Raw genomic sequence first — 18,984 nt, 5'->3', positions numbered from 1 at the left:
GACAAGCCTGTCCTTGAATTTGTGGCAATCCTCCTTCCCGAGCTTCCAGAATGCTGAGATTATAGGTGTGCGCCACCCTGGCCATTAGACTCTTTCCTTCATCTTCTAAATGCTGACAGAGAGGTTTTTATGAGACAAGTCTAGCCATGTTAGTCCCTAGACACTAGTACAGCTCGGAGGAGGCCAAAGGTGATTGGGGCTTAAAGGTCAGTCTGTGCTGTATGAAAGATCCTTCCTCAAACAAAACAAAACATCCTCAGTTTTCCTGTGTGCTATCGTACAGAGTCCATATTGCCCAGAGCTGCCCTTTTGCCCCTTCCCAGTGAATCTCTTAGCTCCAAATTCTGCATCCTTGGCCATTACATACAGAGCCTCTCCCCATAACACAGGCCAGGCTGTGCCACCCAAGTGCCCAGGAATTTGCTCATTGTTCCCACTGCTATTCATTATTCTCAGGGAAGAAGCCACCTGGCTTTTAAAAGCCTTACTCACCAGATTTTGAAATAGTCTCGAACCTTTCATAATGCTGAAACACCTGCCGGATGTTTGCTGTGCTCCAATCACTACAGTAAATTCTGCACGGAGTTCTCCATTGTAATTCTCACAGCAGCCTTGTGCTGATACACTGTTTTTATCGTCATTTGGAGATGGGGGTGAGAAAACCGAGGCTGAGCCCTTAAGTGACCGTGCAAGCTCACTTCGCTAGAAAAGGCTCCCAGGCTGCGCTGCACTGTTTGCTCAGAGGAAACCGTGCCCAGCCTACCCCTGTGTCTGCAGAGCCTGGCCGATGTCGGTGTCTAGTTGCCCCAGTTCAAGCTTCATCTTTAAGATGGGTGGTGATGCCCTGCTTCCTAGTCCACAAAATTATTTAGGACAAGAGTCATCAAAAGCACATGGGCCAGTTTTGGCCTGCAACCCATTTTTGTTCGTGTTTTATGGTCACATAGCCATGAGCAAGTGTTTCTGCTGTCCCTGGCTGCTGTCCTGCTACAAAGAGAGAAGGAAGTAGTCACAGCAGAGTTCACACAGCTCGATGCCCAAAGTAGCCAGAAAGCTCATGCACAGGGTTTACTGGGCCAGTTTATAAGCTCAGCTAAACCAGGCCTTTAATTCACTGTGTAACCAAGGCTGACCTCGAACTCCTGATCCACCTGCCTGCCTCTACCTCCCGTGTGCTATGATTTCAGGTGCACCATCACGCCTGATGTCTCTATACCTTTAGATATGTTGAACTGATATGCTGTGACACCAGCATAAATGTTGATTCTTACGAAGAAGAAATATATTAGAGTGTGTCTATAAAAACCACAGTACATGAAGGTAAACTGCTGGGTGTGTGTGTGTGTGTGTGTGTCCACGCTCATGCACAAGCGTGGGTGCATGTGCACGTTTGTGTATGTGACTGTGGAGTTGAGATGTCAACCTCAGAAACCACCCACTTTGCTCTTTGGGGACAGTGTGTCTCATTGACCTGGAACTAGCGAATTCCAGAGTTTTCTCTTCTCTCTCTACATCCCAGAACTAAAAAATTAAAAGCTTGAGCCGTCACTCCAAGCATTTGTGCGAATTCTGGAAATCAACCTGGGGTCCTCACACTTGCGGAGCAAGCGCTTTACCTCATGGCCATCTCTCTGCCACTGAAGTGCGGAGTTTCACCTGCTCGTGTTCTCTGCCATCAGTTATTATGCTTCGTGCTGTGCCCGATACGTGATAATAAAGCAAGACAATTTTGGATTGCCATTCTGTTGAAGCTTTAAGATTCCTGTAATATAAAATAGAGAATTTGGAAGTCTAACTATTCCTGAACTAGGAAGAAGAGACTGCGGTACTGGTGCCTAGAGAAAAGACCGTCAGCCACGTGCTCTCTATACATGCGTGAGGACCCGCAGTTTCAAGCTGCAAAAGCTCCCTGAAGCTCACTGGCCATCTAGACGGGTTGAATTGGCGAGCTCCAGGTCCACAGAGAGTCCTTATCTTAAAAATAATAATAATAAAGTAAGATAAAAAGCAATTGAGGGAGACTCTCAATACCAACCTCTGGCCCCACTCAAATGTGCACACATGTCCACAACACACACCCACATTAACATGTATAACTACTACACACACACAAAGAAATAAAATAAAAGAAATAAAATATTTGGATGTATATAATAATTGTGGGGCCGGAGAGATGGCTCAGCAGTTAAGAGCACTTCCTGTTCTTCCACAATTGACCCAAACTCAATTCCCAGCACTTGAAACCTCCATCAGGAGGCTCAGAGCTACGTTTATCTCCAAGCATAACATTCTTATATAGAACCATGAATCATAATCCCCGCCTCCCCATCTCTGTCATTAGGATGTGCCAGACCTAGTTTTCTTCAGAAAAGCTGGACAATAATAAACTAAATGTGGAGAATAGTGTTGTGAATTTACATTTCCCACTGGTCTGCAGTTGATTTTGAGTGAGGTTGCTTTAGGCAACCCTTCAAGATGATAATGTATTTTGAGGCTTACTCGTGAACAATGCCGATGTTTCTTCATCTAACTGTATGATATTTGTTCTCACTCCTGCCACAGGCGAGACCTAAGAAGTAAAACTCAAGGCCATCTCCTACGGTTTTCATTCATGTTGTTCATGCTTAAACATATTAATGTAATGTTAGGAAAAGGGTTCAGTGGAGTAGAACAAGAGGTGACCTCAACATTTTCCTTTTTCTTTGTACTCTTAAATATTTTAGAGACCCCCCCCAAGAGCATTTCTGTCGAATATTGTTCATCTCATTAATTAGGAGCCAAAATATAAAAGTTTACAACACTATAATATACACGCAGGCCTTCCATTGCCTTCAAAGCCGCAACTCCATAATAGCATTCTGCAGCTCGCTCTCGAGATGAGAGTAAAGGCTTATCACCTCTCTCTCTTATTGTGAAATAACAGTTTTTGCTTTTTTTTTTTAATCATCCAACCCAGAAAGGTGTGTCACCTCTGGGAACTGCTGTTGTAACGTATGTGCATGTGTCCACCTTTGCAAATCACCTTGTCAGACTACAGCTCACAAGATCTGAACCAATAAGACGGGCGCTTGTGAGTAAATACCCGAGTGGTTCTCCTTTCTTCTGCCTCCAGCTATGGGAGTTCCTGAAGCCCAACACCCCACTGGAGTCTCGGATTTCTAAGCAGTGGTGTGAGATTGGTTTCCAAGGTGACGATCCGAAAACCGATTTCCGAGGAATGGGTCTTCTGGGGCTTTACAATCTACAGTGAGTAAAATACAGAATAGTTGGGCATTAAAGCGACGTGCTAGTCTTCTGGTGTTGAAATTGCAAAGAGGAGTTATCACTTTCCAAGAGATGCCAGAAGATATTCATATCCTCTGAAGAGAAAATCAGGTTCATATGATTTTAAAACTTGCCAGCACCTTGCCTATATTTCAACAGACTTGTTTAAAGCAGCTCTTAGATATGCATTTTAAATTTTTTATTATGAAAAGCTTTAAGCACATGCAAAACACACCCTCTTATATTGATGACCTGAATTCAGAAGTTGCAACATCATTTTTAGACTCAAAAAAAAAGAGTTAATGAAAATCTTGTACTATTTATCACTGCTCATATTTTGTTATGTACCTCAAAAAAACAAAAACAAAAACAAAAACCAATACTGGGCCTTGAAATGTTTCAGCAGGGATAATTGCCTGCTGCCACCTTCAATGAGCTGAGTTTGAGCCTGGAAACCTACATGGTGAAAGGAGAGAACCAGCTCCATCAGTCCGACCTCCACATCTACACAACACACCAAAGAAACAAATAAATCTAAAACTGCTGCTTTAACTTTTCCTGTACCCCCTTAGATTTGTACAATAAGTTACAGAGGCATACTTTAGCAACTTTGCTATACTTTTATTGCCTGTGTGTGTCAAATAATTTTTATGAAGTACTTTTAGGGTTGTGTGAGTTTTTATGTTTATTGTAAAAATTCATTACCAGTCCCTCATCAAAAGGCAGAAAATTTTGGTTTTTATTAACATCCCTAAGCTCTGTGAGATGTTTTCTAATCACCAAGAATTCAAATACAGTGTAACTGCTTTCTAAGAAAGATCCATTTGATCTGGCCGTTTGGGCTCATGCCTGTAATCCTAACTCTTGGGAGACAGAAGCAAGGGCATCAGGACTCATCCTTGGCTGTATAATGGGGTCAATGCCAACCTGAGCTGCAGGAGGTACTGTCTTGGAAAAAAAAACAAGAAGAAAGGAAGGACAGAAGGAAAATAAGGAAGGGAAGAGAGTGTGTATCAGAAGGGGAAGGAATGGGAATGGAAGGGAGGGGAGGAGAGGGGTGAGGAGCAAGGATTCCTTCTTTTCTTTGCTATGTTACTTCTCTCTGGCTTTTGCCTCTGGAGGTCTTGAGTCACTTCAGAAACCTAAACCATCTATGATGCTTCGTTACATACTTGGCTCCCTGGGTAATAATACAGTTGATAATTCAGTTTTCAAGTCTGTTGGCTGTAGAAGAGTGATGGGCCCCTGCCAGTGCCCTGAGTACCCAGCGACCTTCCCCCAGATGCGGGTGACTCCCGTGAGCAGGCACTGCAGTCACGGTGTTCCTTCCCTCTGCCTGCAGGTATTTCGCAGAGCGGGACGCCACGGTAGCTCAGCAGGTCCTCTCCGACTCTGTTCATCCGAAATGCAGGTAACTATTCAAAACAAAGGACGGCTTAGGCTTTGCGGATTAGTAAATATTCTTTCCCACGTGGATCTACAGAGAAGAGTATCAGGAGAGCCAGCTCACTGGGAGCAAGCATAAAGTGCTCCTGCTAGCCCCTTTGACGGATGCTAAACAGGAAGGTTAATACTTCAGATACGCATTTCAGAATTTAGAGTGTAGAGTGGTGTCCTTGAAGCAAAGTGTGTGTCAAGAGTGCTTCGGAAAATTGAAAGGTGAACACTGAGGGACAGATCTAAAGGAAAGGGTTCAGAGACCAGGGAGTGTGGTGTGGGCATACAGGGCAAATGGAAGCATGAAGTTGAAGCCAACTGAGAAAGGCTTGGATTACTAAGGCTATTTTTGTTTTAAAGTTCAAGACCGTGTTTGCATTTTCACTTGCATTTACTTGATTTTTTTTCTTTGACTGAATACATGAAGGGATATCACTAAGGAGGAAATAAGGTATTTTTCTTTGTTTTTGTGTTTTGCTTTTATTCTATTTTAGAATGAACAGATAAAGAATTTCTAAAATAAGTAGATCTATGAAAAACACTTTTAAAGGCAAACATTCACCAACTTTTAATCTAATATGGTTGATTACTTATGGGCTGCATTTTTATAGGCTAAAAGCCAGATTGATCTAATCTAGGCCAAGGAGCCCGAACTATACCTGTCTTGAAGGACATTTAATCCCTTCCTTTCAAAAGGTGAACATCTCACATACATGACCTAATTCCCTCAAGGGACATTTGATTTGGAAATATTTTTGCATAGTGAAAACTTCATTTCCGATTAGTAAATTTTTGAGACACGGTCTCACTACATAGCTATGGATGCCCTGGAGCTCACTGTGTAGACCAGGCTGGCCTCAAACTCACAGAGATCCACTGGCCTCTGCCTGCCTAGTGCTGGGATTATAAACCACCACTCCTGGCCTCAGTTGATGTATTTCCAATTTGATTATTATAAATAGCAGCTCTTCTCATAAAGATTCCTTCTATTTTACCATCTTATAGATTTTTTTTTGTCCTCCACCTGACAGCACTTGGTTATTATTGGCTAAATAAACATAAAGTTTTATTATAGCAGTCTTAAAATTCAGGAATCGGTTGACTTGGGTTTATTTCACTGTTGTTACTATTATCCTCCTCCATAGTTCCATTTGGCTAAGGTTCATTAAATTGCATTACTTTCCCAAACTTACTTTTATAATCTTTTATAATATTAAAAGTTCATTTTCTTTACTTTAAGAAAAACATTAAAGTCATCTCACTGATTCTTAATTGATCACATGATAAAACTCGAGCCTCTGTGACTTTTCAACTCTATCTTCTGGATTGCATATTTCTGCACTGGGAGCCTCTGAACTTCCTCTATTAAAGCTGGCTGAGGATCCGTGTGTCTTTCCAGGCATGTTTCCCAGATCAGACAGAACCAGAAGCCCTGCATAGTCTGTGATCTGGGGAAGTAATAATGAGCCTAAAATATTTTTTGAATAACCATTGAAGGGGGATAAATTTTGTCAGTGATCCATCCTCAAACAAGGGGAGGGTCGTCAGAGGCTTCACACTCGTGGCTCCTTTGTCAGCCATGACAAAGAGAGCTTGAGGAACTGTGAACTCTCTTAAGAAGACTGGCCTCTGCATGTGTGTGTGTGTGTGTGTGTGTGTGTGTGTGTGTGTGTGTACCTAGTTTATCCCTCAAGATGCAGTCCAGTCAAAGAGAAAGAGGCTTTTGTATTAGCTGCTTCAAACTGATGGTGAAAGTCACCAAATGTGAACCAGAATGTCTTGAAAATGCTAATCTATTTCTTATAGTCCTAAAGTAACTTGAGGGATGTGATTTTAAAGAGGCAAGTAACTCCTGTTGATTTTTGTTTGTTTATCTGGGGCCTGTCTTATAAGTAATCAAGTGAGTGGCAGCTACTTGGCCTTTTCTTTCATTTAAAATGCAGACAAAGATTGTATTTAACAGCCATAGGTACGGGAGTCCATGTAATACATTAGATAACACTCTGGACTCTCAAAGCTTTGTTGAAGAGAAAAATTATACTCACAAATTATTTAAATTTCACTTGCAATTCAATTCATTTTAAAGATGAACCTTTTTTAGAGGCAAAACTCTTCTGGTGTCTCTCTAGTTTGTTGGTCAGAACTCACACTTTTAAAATAGGAATATGTTAACAGTTCCAGCGATGATCTGGCGCCATCACCAGTCGCTCAGAGTAGAGAGCACACGCGTTTAAATGTCCATTCTGTACCACGTTTCTGTGTTTGTGTGCTGTGTATTACATGAATGTTTGTAGCGTGTGGTTTGCCATCTGCTCGAGAAAACTCCCCTTTTTCCAACTTAGACGAATTTAAAAATTGTATGTACCTCCGCTGCCAAAGTTTGCTTATTTTTGAGTCAAGGCCTTACCGTGTAGCCCAGGCTGACCTAGACCTCAAACCTTCCCACGTCGCCTTATGTTAAAACTGTTAACTGTATGTATATGTATGCTATCTAACACTAATCAGCTTTAATATATCAACTCTAAAAGCAACAATACAAGTGCGGATTGGCAGGATTACAGATGTGTGCCACCAGGCGGGCATGTACCGTTTGCTGCGTTTAGCAGTGATGCCTTCAGACTGCTTAGTGTGGTGATAGGGTTGCATGTATCTCTACATGTAGTTAACAGTTTAATATAAGCATTCAAAGAGAGCAAGAACAGGTCAAATGCTAAGTGTTCGTTTCTTTATTCCTTCTTTCAGCAAATTCAGCAAGACAGATTGGGAAAAGAAAAGGATGGACAAAGCAATCGGGTAAGTGTGGGATTGTAGGTGAAGACTGTCAGTCATGGCCCGGGGACAGCAAAACAGGGTTTGATCGCCAGCATCCACATGGTGACTCGGAACCATCTAACTAAGCTCCAAAAGATCTCAGGTCTAACTGGTGATCGGAGTTCGAGCCCTGGAACCTATACGTAGAAGGAAAGAATGCTCAAAATCTCTCCTGACCTCGACACACACATGCCGAGGCACAGGATCGCACATGCACACACACAGATAAACAGATTAACAAATGTTATTAATGGCCTGTTTCATTAAAAACATTTCTATGCTGGATTCATAACAACATAGAGAATTTGAGCGTTCTGTTTCCCTTTCTGTAGAAAAAGTAGATAAAATATACTTTGTACTGGTAACTTAATATTTTCTTCTCACGTAAAAATTTAAATTTAGAAAAACCACAGAAACGCTGAGCAGAACTCAGCCCAACCCGTCACCTGTTCACGCCCGTAGTGACCACTCAGAGCTTTGTATCGGGGCTGTTTCTTCATGCACACGTCTGCACCCACCCTAAATCTCAGCGTGCATCTTGCTTTAAAATCTCTAGGAATGCAATTTTAGTTAGCTGTAAAATCGCCATAATTTAGTTAGCACCAAAATTTACCATGATTTCCCTAGGAATCTCTTTAGCATACTTGAGTGGTTTCCCTGTCTCACTATGATAAATAATCCTGCAATAAATATTCTTACATATAAAGCGTTGTCAACTTTAGACACTGACTGACCAGATGTTTGGAAGTGGAGTTACCAAGTCGAGGCATGTAAACTCGCAGTTTCCTTGGCACACGCTCCTGAAACTCTGTGGTAGATTTAAAGGGTAAGGCTTTGATTTGGGGGAGATGTGTGGGCAGCGTGCCGCTCTGGTGATCTGACAGGACTTGAGAGCTGAGGTTATCAGCTCCTGAAGTGCTTATTTCCCACATTGCAACACTGTGGGTTTGTGATTTCCACTTGCAGGTACTCCTTTGCAATCGTGGGCATCAACATCACTGATCTGGCATATAATCTGCTCGTGAGTGGTGCCCTGAAAACACACTTCTACAACATCGCCCCCGAAGCGCCAACGCTGACTCACTTCCAACAAACGTTCTGTGAGTGTCCTGCTGTTTATCAGTGTGGGTTTCTGTAGAGCATGCCAGAGAAGGGTCAAATGAGAGGTCATTGTGATGAAGGTACTTCATGCAGGAAGCTTGTTTGCATTTGACTTCTTTGTTTGTTTCCTCATTTACACACCTATGCTTATATTTCTGGGCATCACAGATTTTTCTTTTTCTCAGCTCTTAGATGATTTGCAATGTGTCAACTTCAGGTCTGACTTTTGTCTGTCTCCCTCTGATCTAGCACGACTTAACACTGAAGAATGCAACTCTAAAGAAAGCCTGAGTTGACTGCCAGGTTCTATGTTTTGACAGAGATAAAATTCACGAGAAGATTAGAAAGGAGTGTTGAAAGACTTGCCCAGAAAGTAGATCAAAAAAGTATTGATGAAAAGGAAAAGGGAAAAATAAAATAAAAAAGACTGAAGCATGGAAGGGCCATTGTAAGGAGTCTCCTCTCTGAAGAAGGGGAAACTAAGGGAAAGAAAACAAAGAAATTACTCAAGAAAAAAATCAGACCAGCAAGATGGCTTTGTGGGTGAAGACACTTTCCACTAAGGCTGACAATCTGAGTTTGATCCCCAAGACCCACATGACAGAAGGCAAGAACCAACTCTTACAAGTTGTCCTCTGACCTCTCACAAATGCATTGTCTCACATACATGCACACACACACACACACGATAAATAGACAGACAGACATAGTAAAACTTTAGGTCTGATAGATAGGTTTTCATATTTTAAATTCTTTTTTTTTTAATTTTTTTTTCATATTTTAAACTCTAAATGCCAACATAATAGAGTAAGATCTACCAAACCAACATAATAAATGAAAGTCTATGTCACTGTGAGCTAGCATGAGGTTGTAAAGACATGATTCTGAAATCTTCTGAAACTGTCGCTCAAAAACTTTGGAACCAAGACTACACTAGACTTCTCAAGAATGACATTGTTCTAAAACATGTTGGAATGATAACTACAAAATCTGAAGATGGCCCAAAGGGAATATGATTTACAATTGCAAATTATATTCCCAGTCTCACCTACCAACTGAGTACTGGATATCAAAATAGAGCAGACTTTCCTTAATGAATGCAAGGTCTTAAATATTTTACTTCCCCATAACTTGATCAGGAATCTCTTGAAACATATAATATTTTCACAAAATCAAAGAGTAATTCTAGGAAGACTTAATTAACCCAGACAGTAGGAAATCTTTCCAGGAGGAGAGTAAAGGGGTTCTTCAGGTGACGGAAAGGGGCCGTTCCAAGGTGGGTCCCACACAATAGGCTGAGAAGGACAGATCTGGATTTTGACAAAGCTCTAAAACTGAGCGAACATCAATCATGTTCAGACACATCTAGGATACGTTTGACATCCTTAGGGAAAGTGGTTTGTGGTTGATTTAAATGGAAAACCAAGTAAATGAGCAAAGTAGGCAGTTGGTACTGGATTAAAAAAGCAGTAAGAAATTGGGTGTGGCTGGGCCCCTGAACAGGAGCTTATCCTCTGTAAACAGGGGTTTAAAAAACAGTCCAAAACTGGAACGCAGCTTGTGTGGGGCTGCTGGACGAATCAGCCAAAGCAACTCTAGAGCAAGGGTTAGGTAGGGGAGGGCACCGTCTTTCACGGTGCTTTGTTTTCTTACCAAAACATACGAAACTGTTTGATGCTGAACAATGCATGTACAACTGATAAGAATGAAAAGGTGTTTAAAGATGAATTTGCTTTATAAAGCAAGTACCTGTTAGCGGAAGTATAAATCCCTCATGTGACATTTTATATCTCTTGTTTTGACCATTGGGTGATTGTGTTCACTCCTGTAGCAACTCAATCTCCAACAAATATTAACCAAGATTTTACTGTATATGAGGGTCTATGTTGAGGAATACTAGCATCTAAACAAATAAGTACAACATACCAGGAAGTAAAGATACTGCTTTAAAACATCGCAAAGGTCCATTGCTGGCCTTGCCCACTCAGTCTGAAAGGCAGAGAGAGCTCCCTAAAGCAAATGCTGCTTTCCGGGAAAACCAAAGGATGAGTGGTGGAAAGTAAAGCAATGGCGACTGAGTTGCCCAGCCAGAGAAGGAGAAGTGGCAAGGACACAGGCCATAAAACAGGAGAGTACAGCAGCTCCAAGCACTACAACAGCGAGGGTATGATTAGACATGAAACTGAGGAGGGTGTGATCAGATACAAAAAGAAGAGGCTGTGATCAGCTGTGATACCCTAGAGGGTGTTATTAGATAGGAAACTGAAGAGGGTGTGATTAGCTGTGTATGGGAAATGTAGGAGAATTTGGAATGGACCCTGAAGAGCTTTGAGCCCTGTTGGAGAGCATGAGCATAACTACTAACAAAATCTCATGCACTGTGTTTCATTAACCCTTTAAAAGTTGCCCTGTCCTAGAATTTCCATCTTAGACAAATCACAGAAGCTCTTGTAAGTGAAAATAGAATGAGTTTAATTTGAGGTGAACTGAAGGTAAGTTTCTTTGGAGAGGTCTATTCAGAGGCACAAAATGGACATTCCTATGAGAAGCCATAGATCCCTGATGTGTTAGAGGGGATCTGCCTACAGACTTTTAACTCATCTGCTTGGAGTTAAAAATCAGAATCACACAGCAACTGACATCTCCAGGAAAGAACCAGAGTTAAAGCCAGCAATAATTGGCATGTAGGAGTAGGGTAGGAGTAGATGCTTTGTTCATGGCTATATGCTCAGAGCGTGTTTAGTAACTATATATTGGATGAATGGGTGGGCAGATGGATGGATGGACAAATGGATGAACTGACAGGCAGATAAGATTCTACAATGTTAAATGATATATTTTTTTTTTTCAGGGGAAAACAGGATGTAGCTGATGTGGTAATGTTTTGGCATTACCCAACTAATAGGCTTTTCAAAAGAATCCTAGTGCAGATAAGGAAGCATGAGGCAGGATCTTATTTCCCAGGACACTCTTCCAGTTTTAGAAAGAGCAGCAATCCTCTAGCTGACTGGGTTATGGACAGAGAGACCAGGCATCTTTAGAAGAGGCAAACTGGATTCACTGTCCTTCCACTGGACATGGCCGCCTCTGCACATCTCCTCTGTAATATTATTGCAATTATCTGTGTCCCTGCACATGCCCCTGCTTTCTCCTAACAGGATGCAGTGAAGCAAAACCAAGACACATTTAAGCAGCAATAAATATGCAGCAGGCTTTAGATGGCAAAGCCAAATTAGTATTCAAAGCAAGTATTTCATCTAGAGGAAAGGAAATAGGAACATAATGGCTCCGTCGTCCTGGCTTTACGGTCCTGGTGGATGCCGTGCTGCCAAGGCACTGTGTTGTGAAAATGACATCCAATCTACAGCTCCAGTGAACACACAGACCGAACGGAATGGGGTGCGGTTAGGTGCAGTGATCAGGGAAAGGACACGCGCAGAAGACGGAGGGATTATCTTTTCTTTGACCTTCGAGAGAAGCAACTATTACACAGAAATGAGCACCAGAGGAAGAGAATGACTGGGAGAGGCAGCCTGTAGCTTGGATGGGGTGACAGCCTGGTTCAGCCCTGGCTTCCAGCTGTTTGCACACTGTTGGAGCTTCCTGGCTGAGCCCAGTGTCCACATCTGTAAGAGGGAGAGAGATAAGTCTGCTCGGACAGCCTGTGGCATTGGGGAATGAATGAAACTGAAAACCAGAAGCAGCAGATTGAGCTGTTTTCTCCCTCCTCTTCCCACACTGCACTGTCAGCGTTCCCAGCTAACAATCATTGCCAGAAACTGAATACCCATCTCTCTCCCTTCAAGAGACAGAGAATCGGGGAACATGAGAACGCTACCCTTTTCTTCATCCTCAGGGCCCACTAGTGTATCTGTTACATACGAAATTGGTAGATGGCGTGATCAGACAACTGGCCAAATGAATTTTTGAATGCTGTGTAATAACACATACGTGAGTGGAGTTCTATGATTGTAATATGTACTTTGGAAGCCAGGTCACCTATTTCTGTATTTCTGTTGCAATCATGTTAGATAGACTCTATCAGTTTTCCTGATAAGACATGGAGAGTCTCTGGGAATCTGTCTACAGGATTTACTGTTTACATTTGTACTTAGAGTGGAAGTAATATGAAAATGGAGCCAGATTGTGAAACACCATCGCTCTCCGACATGGCCTTCCATAATTATATGTCCAACAGAAAAAATGAGGGAAACAACTGTGTCTGAGCTCTTCTATAACTATTGATTATTACGTCCCCGTAAGGGAGAGATGCCAGGGGGTCTGCATGTTGTAGAAGAGTGAGCATCTTTACGTGTGTTACAGAAAAATAAACTATTCACTAAAAGGAGATAGAGATGCCACATAATCTGATTTGATAGCCCACATCATGCCCAAGCATCAAATTATCACATTGTACCATAGAAACACATATGATCAAAAATCAAATTTTAAAAAATGGTTTTCACTGAACCTGTTTTATCACTGTCTACAGGAGCATCCTAATGAGATGGATGCATCATAGGTGATTTTAATTTATAATATTAGAAATCTGACTGTCCCCCACAGCCAAACATTAGGTAGACAGAGCTCAGGGAATCCTTTGAAAGAGGGGGAAAAGGATTGTAGGAGGCAGAGGGATCAAGGACACCACACGAAAATGGCCTGCAGAATCTACTAAGCAGGGCTCATAGGGGTTCACGGAGATTGAACCTACAATCAGGGAGCTGTATGGGTCAGCACCAGGCCCCCTCATACGTGTTGTGGTTGTATAGCTTAGTGTTATTGCGGGACTCCTAACAAATAGGAGTAGGGGTTGTCTCTGAGTCCTTTGTCTGGGGACCATTTTCCTCCTCCTGGATTGCCTCATCCAGCCTTGCTAGGAGGGCTTGTGCCTAATCTTATTGTAACTTGTTATGCCCTGTTGGGTTGATATCCCTGGGAGGCCTGCTCTTTTGTGAAGGGAAACAGGAGGGGTGGATACGGGGAAAGGGGAAGGTCCAGGAAGAACGGGAGAAAAGGAGGGAGGGGAGACTGCAGTTGTGATGTAATATAAGAGAGAAGAATAAACAAGGAAAAGGGGGGGAAGAAACCTGACTCTCCTAGCAAAAACAGCTCAAGTGTATTTATTTGAGCTCAAAGACCAGTTGGAAAAAGTATGTGTGCATTCTATACATTAAGAAAAGAAGAAATTATGAATTCTCATTCATTTCTCTTATAACCATGTCAATTGAAACATCCCTCGAATGAAGCCTGAAACGATGTATAAGGATGGAGTCTTCTAGACCTTAGGTTTTAAACTTCAGTGATGTGTGATTTATCTGGCTGAATCTGGGTGGATCTTCATGTTTAACATATTACCCCAGGCTACTCCTGAGATAATACCCCAGGCTACTCCTGAGATTTTACCCCAGGCTATTCCTGAGATATCTTAGGACCTTTTCCACTCACTGAGACGAACAAAGGATTGAGTTCTTGTTGGTGAACAAGGCGCAGGGATCAGAAGAAAGAATGTGCCTGGCATGTTTGGAACAACCAGGACAACGAGGCTCTACCACTCACTGCGCTTGAGCTAGGATGGAGAGGCCAGATGTTTAACCTGAAGAGAGATGAGTGCTGGGTACAAAGCAGACTGCAAGTGTCAGAGAAGGACTAGATTTTTTTTTTTCCATGAAGTGCAGGCCAACAGCTCTTGGCCCAAGAACCTTCTAAGAATCGTGGGATGAATCAGCAGGAGGATTACAAAATTGAAGCCTAGCCAGAGCTACATACAAAGGCCTTTTAAAAAGACAAAACAAAAACCAAATCCTTCCCTCATCTATGTAACTGTCAGTGTTGTTCCTAGAGCTGCCTAAGCCTGGAAGCAGCCATAGGTCCCCTCAGGGAATCCAAAGGTCAGATGAGTGGAAACAGATAAGACAACTGGCGTGATGGTGGAGTCGATTTCCGGTTTACCTAGTAGTCAGCTTTTGTGTGTCCTCAAGACCAGCCTGGTAAGGGGAATGAATGCCTCCAGAAGAAATGTTAAAAAGCAGTTTTGCCCGTTGTCCTGAAAGAAATGGAATAGGGCTGTGGATGAAGTTGTCCTGGTAGAACTCTCTCCTAGCACACACAGGCCCTAGATTCGATTCTCAGTACTCACTACATAAACCAGGTGTGGTAATGCACTGGGGAGATGGAGACAGGAGGGCAAGAGTCCAAGGTCCTCGGCAACACAGGGAGTTCAAGGCCAGACTGGGCTGCAAGTGACCTTGTCAAAAGAAAGAAAAAGGAAAAGAAATGGAGCAGAATAGACAACCCCAAATAAATGTGAACTAATTGTTCCCTCAGCCTTTTCTCCTACGCTTGAGAGACAGTTCTTAGCTGTGTGAGCATGCCTTAGCACACAGGGAGAGGATAAGAGGGTGAGTCCATGTGAATGGGCCACTACCACAGTGTATACTGGGGAGCGACACCTCAAATACTGTGTAGTGAGGTATGAATAGATCATGTTTTAAAGCTGTTCAGAGGATTAGGCTGACAGTATTTCCGTGCATCGTTAGTTACAGAGGGAACGCTTTTGGTTTTCCTTTGTTATTCTTGCTCTGTATTCTTTTCCTATGCACCCCCCCCCCATTTCTTCTCCTGCTCCTTCCTCCTGGTTTCCCTTTATAGGTGAAAGTAAAAGAACTGAGATTCCAACGAGAGTCCTCTCCAGGACTAAAGTTAAAACCAAAGAACGCCTTATAGCATTCACTTTTTCTTTTTTAAAAACTTGGATTATTTTCTTATGTTTTTTTCTAATTTTTAGAGAGGCCTGCAGTTATATTTGGGTTTTCTACATACAAACATATAATACTGCCTTTTAAAGGAAGTATCACATTTTAATTATTTTAGATGTGTGTAAAAACATTCAATATGAAATAATATAAAATAAAAAATGAAAATAAATTAAAAAAACATTCAATATGATGGAAAAAAGGAACAAAATAGGAAAATAAGAAACTATAAACAGATTTTTGCTTCAAATACTTAACGTTTATTCTTAAAAAAAAAAGAAAAGAAAAATGTTTCCATTTTGGAGTGTTCATTGATAAAAAAAAATACTTTGAAAGACAAAAGCATTTGAATATGTCATTGTGCTTTGGAAGGAAGTATTATTCGCAATTTCATGCAACTTGATGATGAGTGTGTAATCAGACTTGATTTACAATTCTTACTGACTTAGATACATTATAATCAATACATTTGTTTGATATGTCTGGGTAATTTAAAACATCAGTTAAATTCAATATCAAGAGGAAGAAAAGCAGAGTGGAGTAATTTGGAAAGACTGGACCATTGTGTCAATATAGGTGGGATGGGAAAGATGAAGGAGTCACTGTCAGTCCTTTGAGCATACGTTTCAGGGGTTTGAAGAGATGGCTTATTGGGTAAAGAATAAGGAGCAGAGTTCAGAACCCATATAAATACCACACAGGCATGGTGGCCGGTCCGCAGTCCCAGTGATCAGGAGACATAGAGGGTGGAGTCTCCAGAAGAAGCTAGCTACGCTAACTGAAGTGGCAAGCTGTGGGGTCAAGGAGAGGCTCTGCCTTAGTTACAGGGTGGAGAGAACACACCTAATGTTATCCCCTGGGCTCCATAAGCACGCACACGAGTGCACCCACACCCACATACCTGGACATACACACACAGGTAAATGTAATTTTATGTATTTGGAAATATTGTTGAAATATTTGAAAATAAAAGCCTGGTGGCACACACCTTTAATCCCAGCACTTGGGAGGCTGAGGCAGGTGGATCTCTATGAGTTGAGGCCAGCCTGGTCTACAGAGCAAGTTCCACAACAGCCAGGGCTACATAAAGAGACCTTGCCTCAAAAGGAGAGAGAAGGAAAGAGAGACTGGGGTGAGGAAGAAGAAAGAAGGAAGGAAAACAAAAAGTCGAAGTTGAGCTAGAGAGATGGACCACTAGTTAAGAGCTCTGCCTGCTCTTCCAGAGGATCGAAACTCAATTTCCAGCACCCACATAGCAGGTCACAACAGTTACTCCAGTTCCAGGCAATCCAACGCCCTCTTCTGGCCTCCAAGGGACACCACACAGTGCGATGCACAGACATACAGCACAGGCAAACACTCATAAACATTAAAAAAATAAAAATAAAAAAGAACATGCTCCCGTGGGATTCATGTTCAAGAGGTGACAGAACTGCTTTGCTCTCCTGCTTTGTGGAACTGAAATTTTCTCTAATACTAGCCACAAAAAGCAGAAAATGAAACAGGCAGCTTGGCAGCTTCCCCTCCACTGGTCATACGAAATCTTGGTGTTTCCTGGGAACTCCATAGAGACTGTTTTTTTTGGTCTCACGCACCCACAGAGGTTTGGAATGTGACTAAGGGCTGTTATCTTGCTGTCTCATCACTGTCTTGTCCCTAACAGGCTATTTGATGCACGAGTTTCACAAGTTTTGGATTGAGGAGGACCCCATGGACATAATGGAATTTAATCGCGTGCGGGAGAAATTCCGCAAGAGGATCCTAAAGCAGCTGCAGAACCCCAACATGGCGTTGTGCCCACATTTTGCTGCATCTGAAGGTTTAATCAACATGTAGTGCCCGCATTGGTTTCAATGGATACCCCAGAACACTGCCTCATTGTCGTCTTAGGTCTCTGCTTAGGTGACAGCTCATACACCTAATGCACATAGTGATTATATATACATATATATGTATGTATATGTATATATATATATGCATGCATTTTGGTACAGTATTTTCATCTCTTGGTCATAATTCCAAGATTCCCCTCCCCCCATAAATACCACTACTTCTGGAGTGTCTACCCTCCAGGGACTGCTTATACTGTGGCATTGTGCACTGTTAGCATCTGTCCTTGACGCCCGGGTTTGAAGAAACTTTTCTATTTTTTTAGATTTATTTTCTCCCCGCCCCCCATCATTCAATACTAAGAATGTGTAATAATTCTCTAGCTGTAATTTGTATGTAAGAGATTTAACTGAATCTCATTCTGTGTTCATATTTATTGAGATGTTTCTCAAAGACTGCTGCTGCTAGCTTCTCAAGCTGGGTTCATGCTTGGACCTCATTCTGGTAAAGTGTAAGACTTTAAAAATAACACAGACACATGATAAGCCAAACTCCTCCTGCACATAGAGCTGCACTTCACCAAAATGTAATGAGGCTATAAGAAATTAGCTTAACTAGGAGCCATCCTTGTGTGAAATCCTGCAGAACTATAGCCTAACTTAACCACAGTGGCAACTGTATCGCAGTCATCGGGATAGAAAATTATTTTATTCCCATCACTTCATGGCTTGGATGTCTAAATATGTGTATGATGCTTGGAGCCCCAGAAAAGAAGCCATATCTTTCCAAGGCTGCAAAGGGTTTCCTCACTGCCTGCCTCCTGCTGAACCCAGAATTAGTCCTTAGCACTCCCCAGATCTGAGCCTCCTTGCTTAGGGGACTAAGTGCTCACTGGTTTGTTTTCTATGTTGAGGGGCAATAATTTAATTTCTTTTTGCAAGGAAACGTGTTACAACACAGGAACCTAAGCAATGATACCATGCAATGATTCTTAAAATTAGCATCCTTATATCACTGGAAGAAGTTGCTTGGAAGAAGAAAAACAAAATCATCCTCAAACTGCTAAGAATCATCTTCTTAAAAATGACTTAGTTTGGAATTATGACTGTAGCCTGCTGAATAGTATTTACCATGGTATTTCATACCCATGGTATTTTATACTTTGGGACTATCGATTTTAGTATTATTAGATGTTTGTGTAATCACTTGCTTATTTAAATGAATTTTGAGTACTGCCTAATTGTCAGTATATGAATAAATCACATATCATTCTACAGTCATGGAGAACGGGTTTTGTTTTGATGTCTTTGTGCTCTGTGGGTCTTAAGATATGCAAATGTGTGAGTGGGTGGACTGTCAAAGGCACACAACTGGTTATAAATTACTGTCCCTCAGAGCAGCCAGGTGTTACGGCTGGGAGATTTCCCTCATCCTGGGGTCCAATGATGCTTTCAGGGTGAGCTCTTTTTAAATTTTCTTTTTCTGAAAAGTTTTGACAGGATCTCATTATGTAGCCCTGCCTTACCTATAACTCATTGTGTAGACTAGGCTGGAGCGGAATTCAGATGGTCACTTGCCTCCATTGTCAAAGTGTCTTTAATCTTGGCCACTTACTTTTTCCTCATTACTTCCTATAAAATCTGACTTGATTACTGAAAGACATTTGACTTCTAAGATCCCTCAGCTGCCTGTTGTTGCTTGGTAGAATTCCCCTACTCTAGGATTATGTCATCCTTTCTCTTTCAGTCCTGGAGCCATACGGTTGTGGTCGAGTTTCCATTGCCTC

The 18,984-nt window shown here is 41.9% G+C and overlaps 1 protein-coding gene across 1 annotated transcript in view; it reads left to right on the top strand.

Moving 5' to 3' along the window:
- Elmod1 (ELMO domain containing 1) overlaps window positions 1–18,472 on the top strand; it is a 56,683-nt gene extending 38,211 nt beyond the window's left edge. The window contains exons 7-11 of the mRNA XM_055621943.1: window positions 3,113–3,246; window positions 4,607–4,675; window positions 7,444–7,494; window positions 8,479–8,612; window positions 17,032–18,472. Coding sequence (XP_055477918.1) covers window positions 3,113–3,246; window positions 4,607–4,675; window positions 7,444–7,494; window positions 8,479–8,612; window positions 17,032–17,204 — 561 coding nt within the window. The 3' untranslated portion in view covers window positions 17,205–18,472. The remainder of the gene's footprint in view (window positions 1–3,112; window positions 3,247–4,606; window positions 4,676–7,443; window positions 7,495–8,478; window positions 8,613–17,031) is intronic.
- The last annotated feature ends 512 nt before the right edge of the window (window positions 18,473–18,984 follow it).

The sequence above is a fragment of the Psammomys obesus genome, unplaced genomic scaffold, assembly GCF_907164565.1.
Source record: "Psammomys obesus unplaced genomic scaffold, mPsaObe1.curated_primary_1811, whole genome shotgun sequence".
Lineage (NCBI taxonomy): Eukaryota > Metazoa > Chordata > Mammalia > Rodentia > Muridae > Psammomys > Psammomys obesus.
This window is presented reverse-complemented; position numbering and strand designations above follow the sequence as displayed.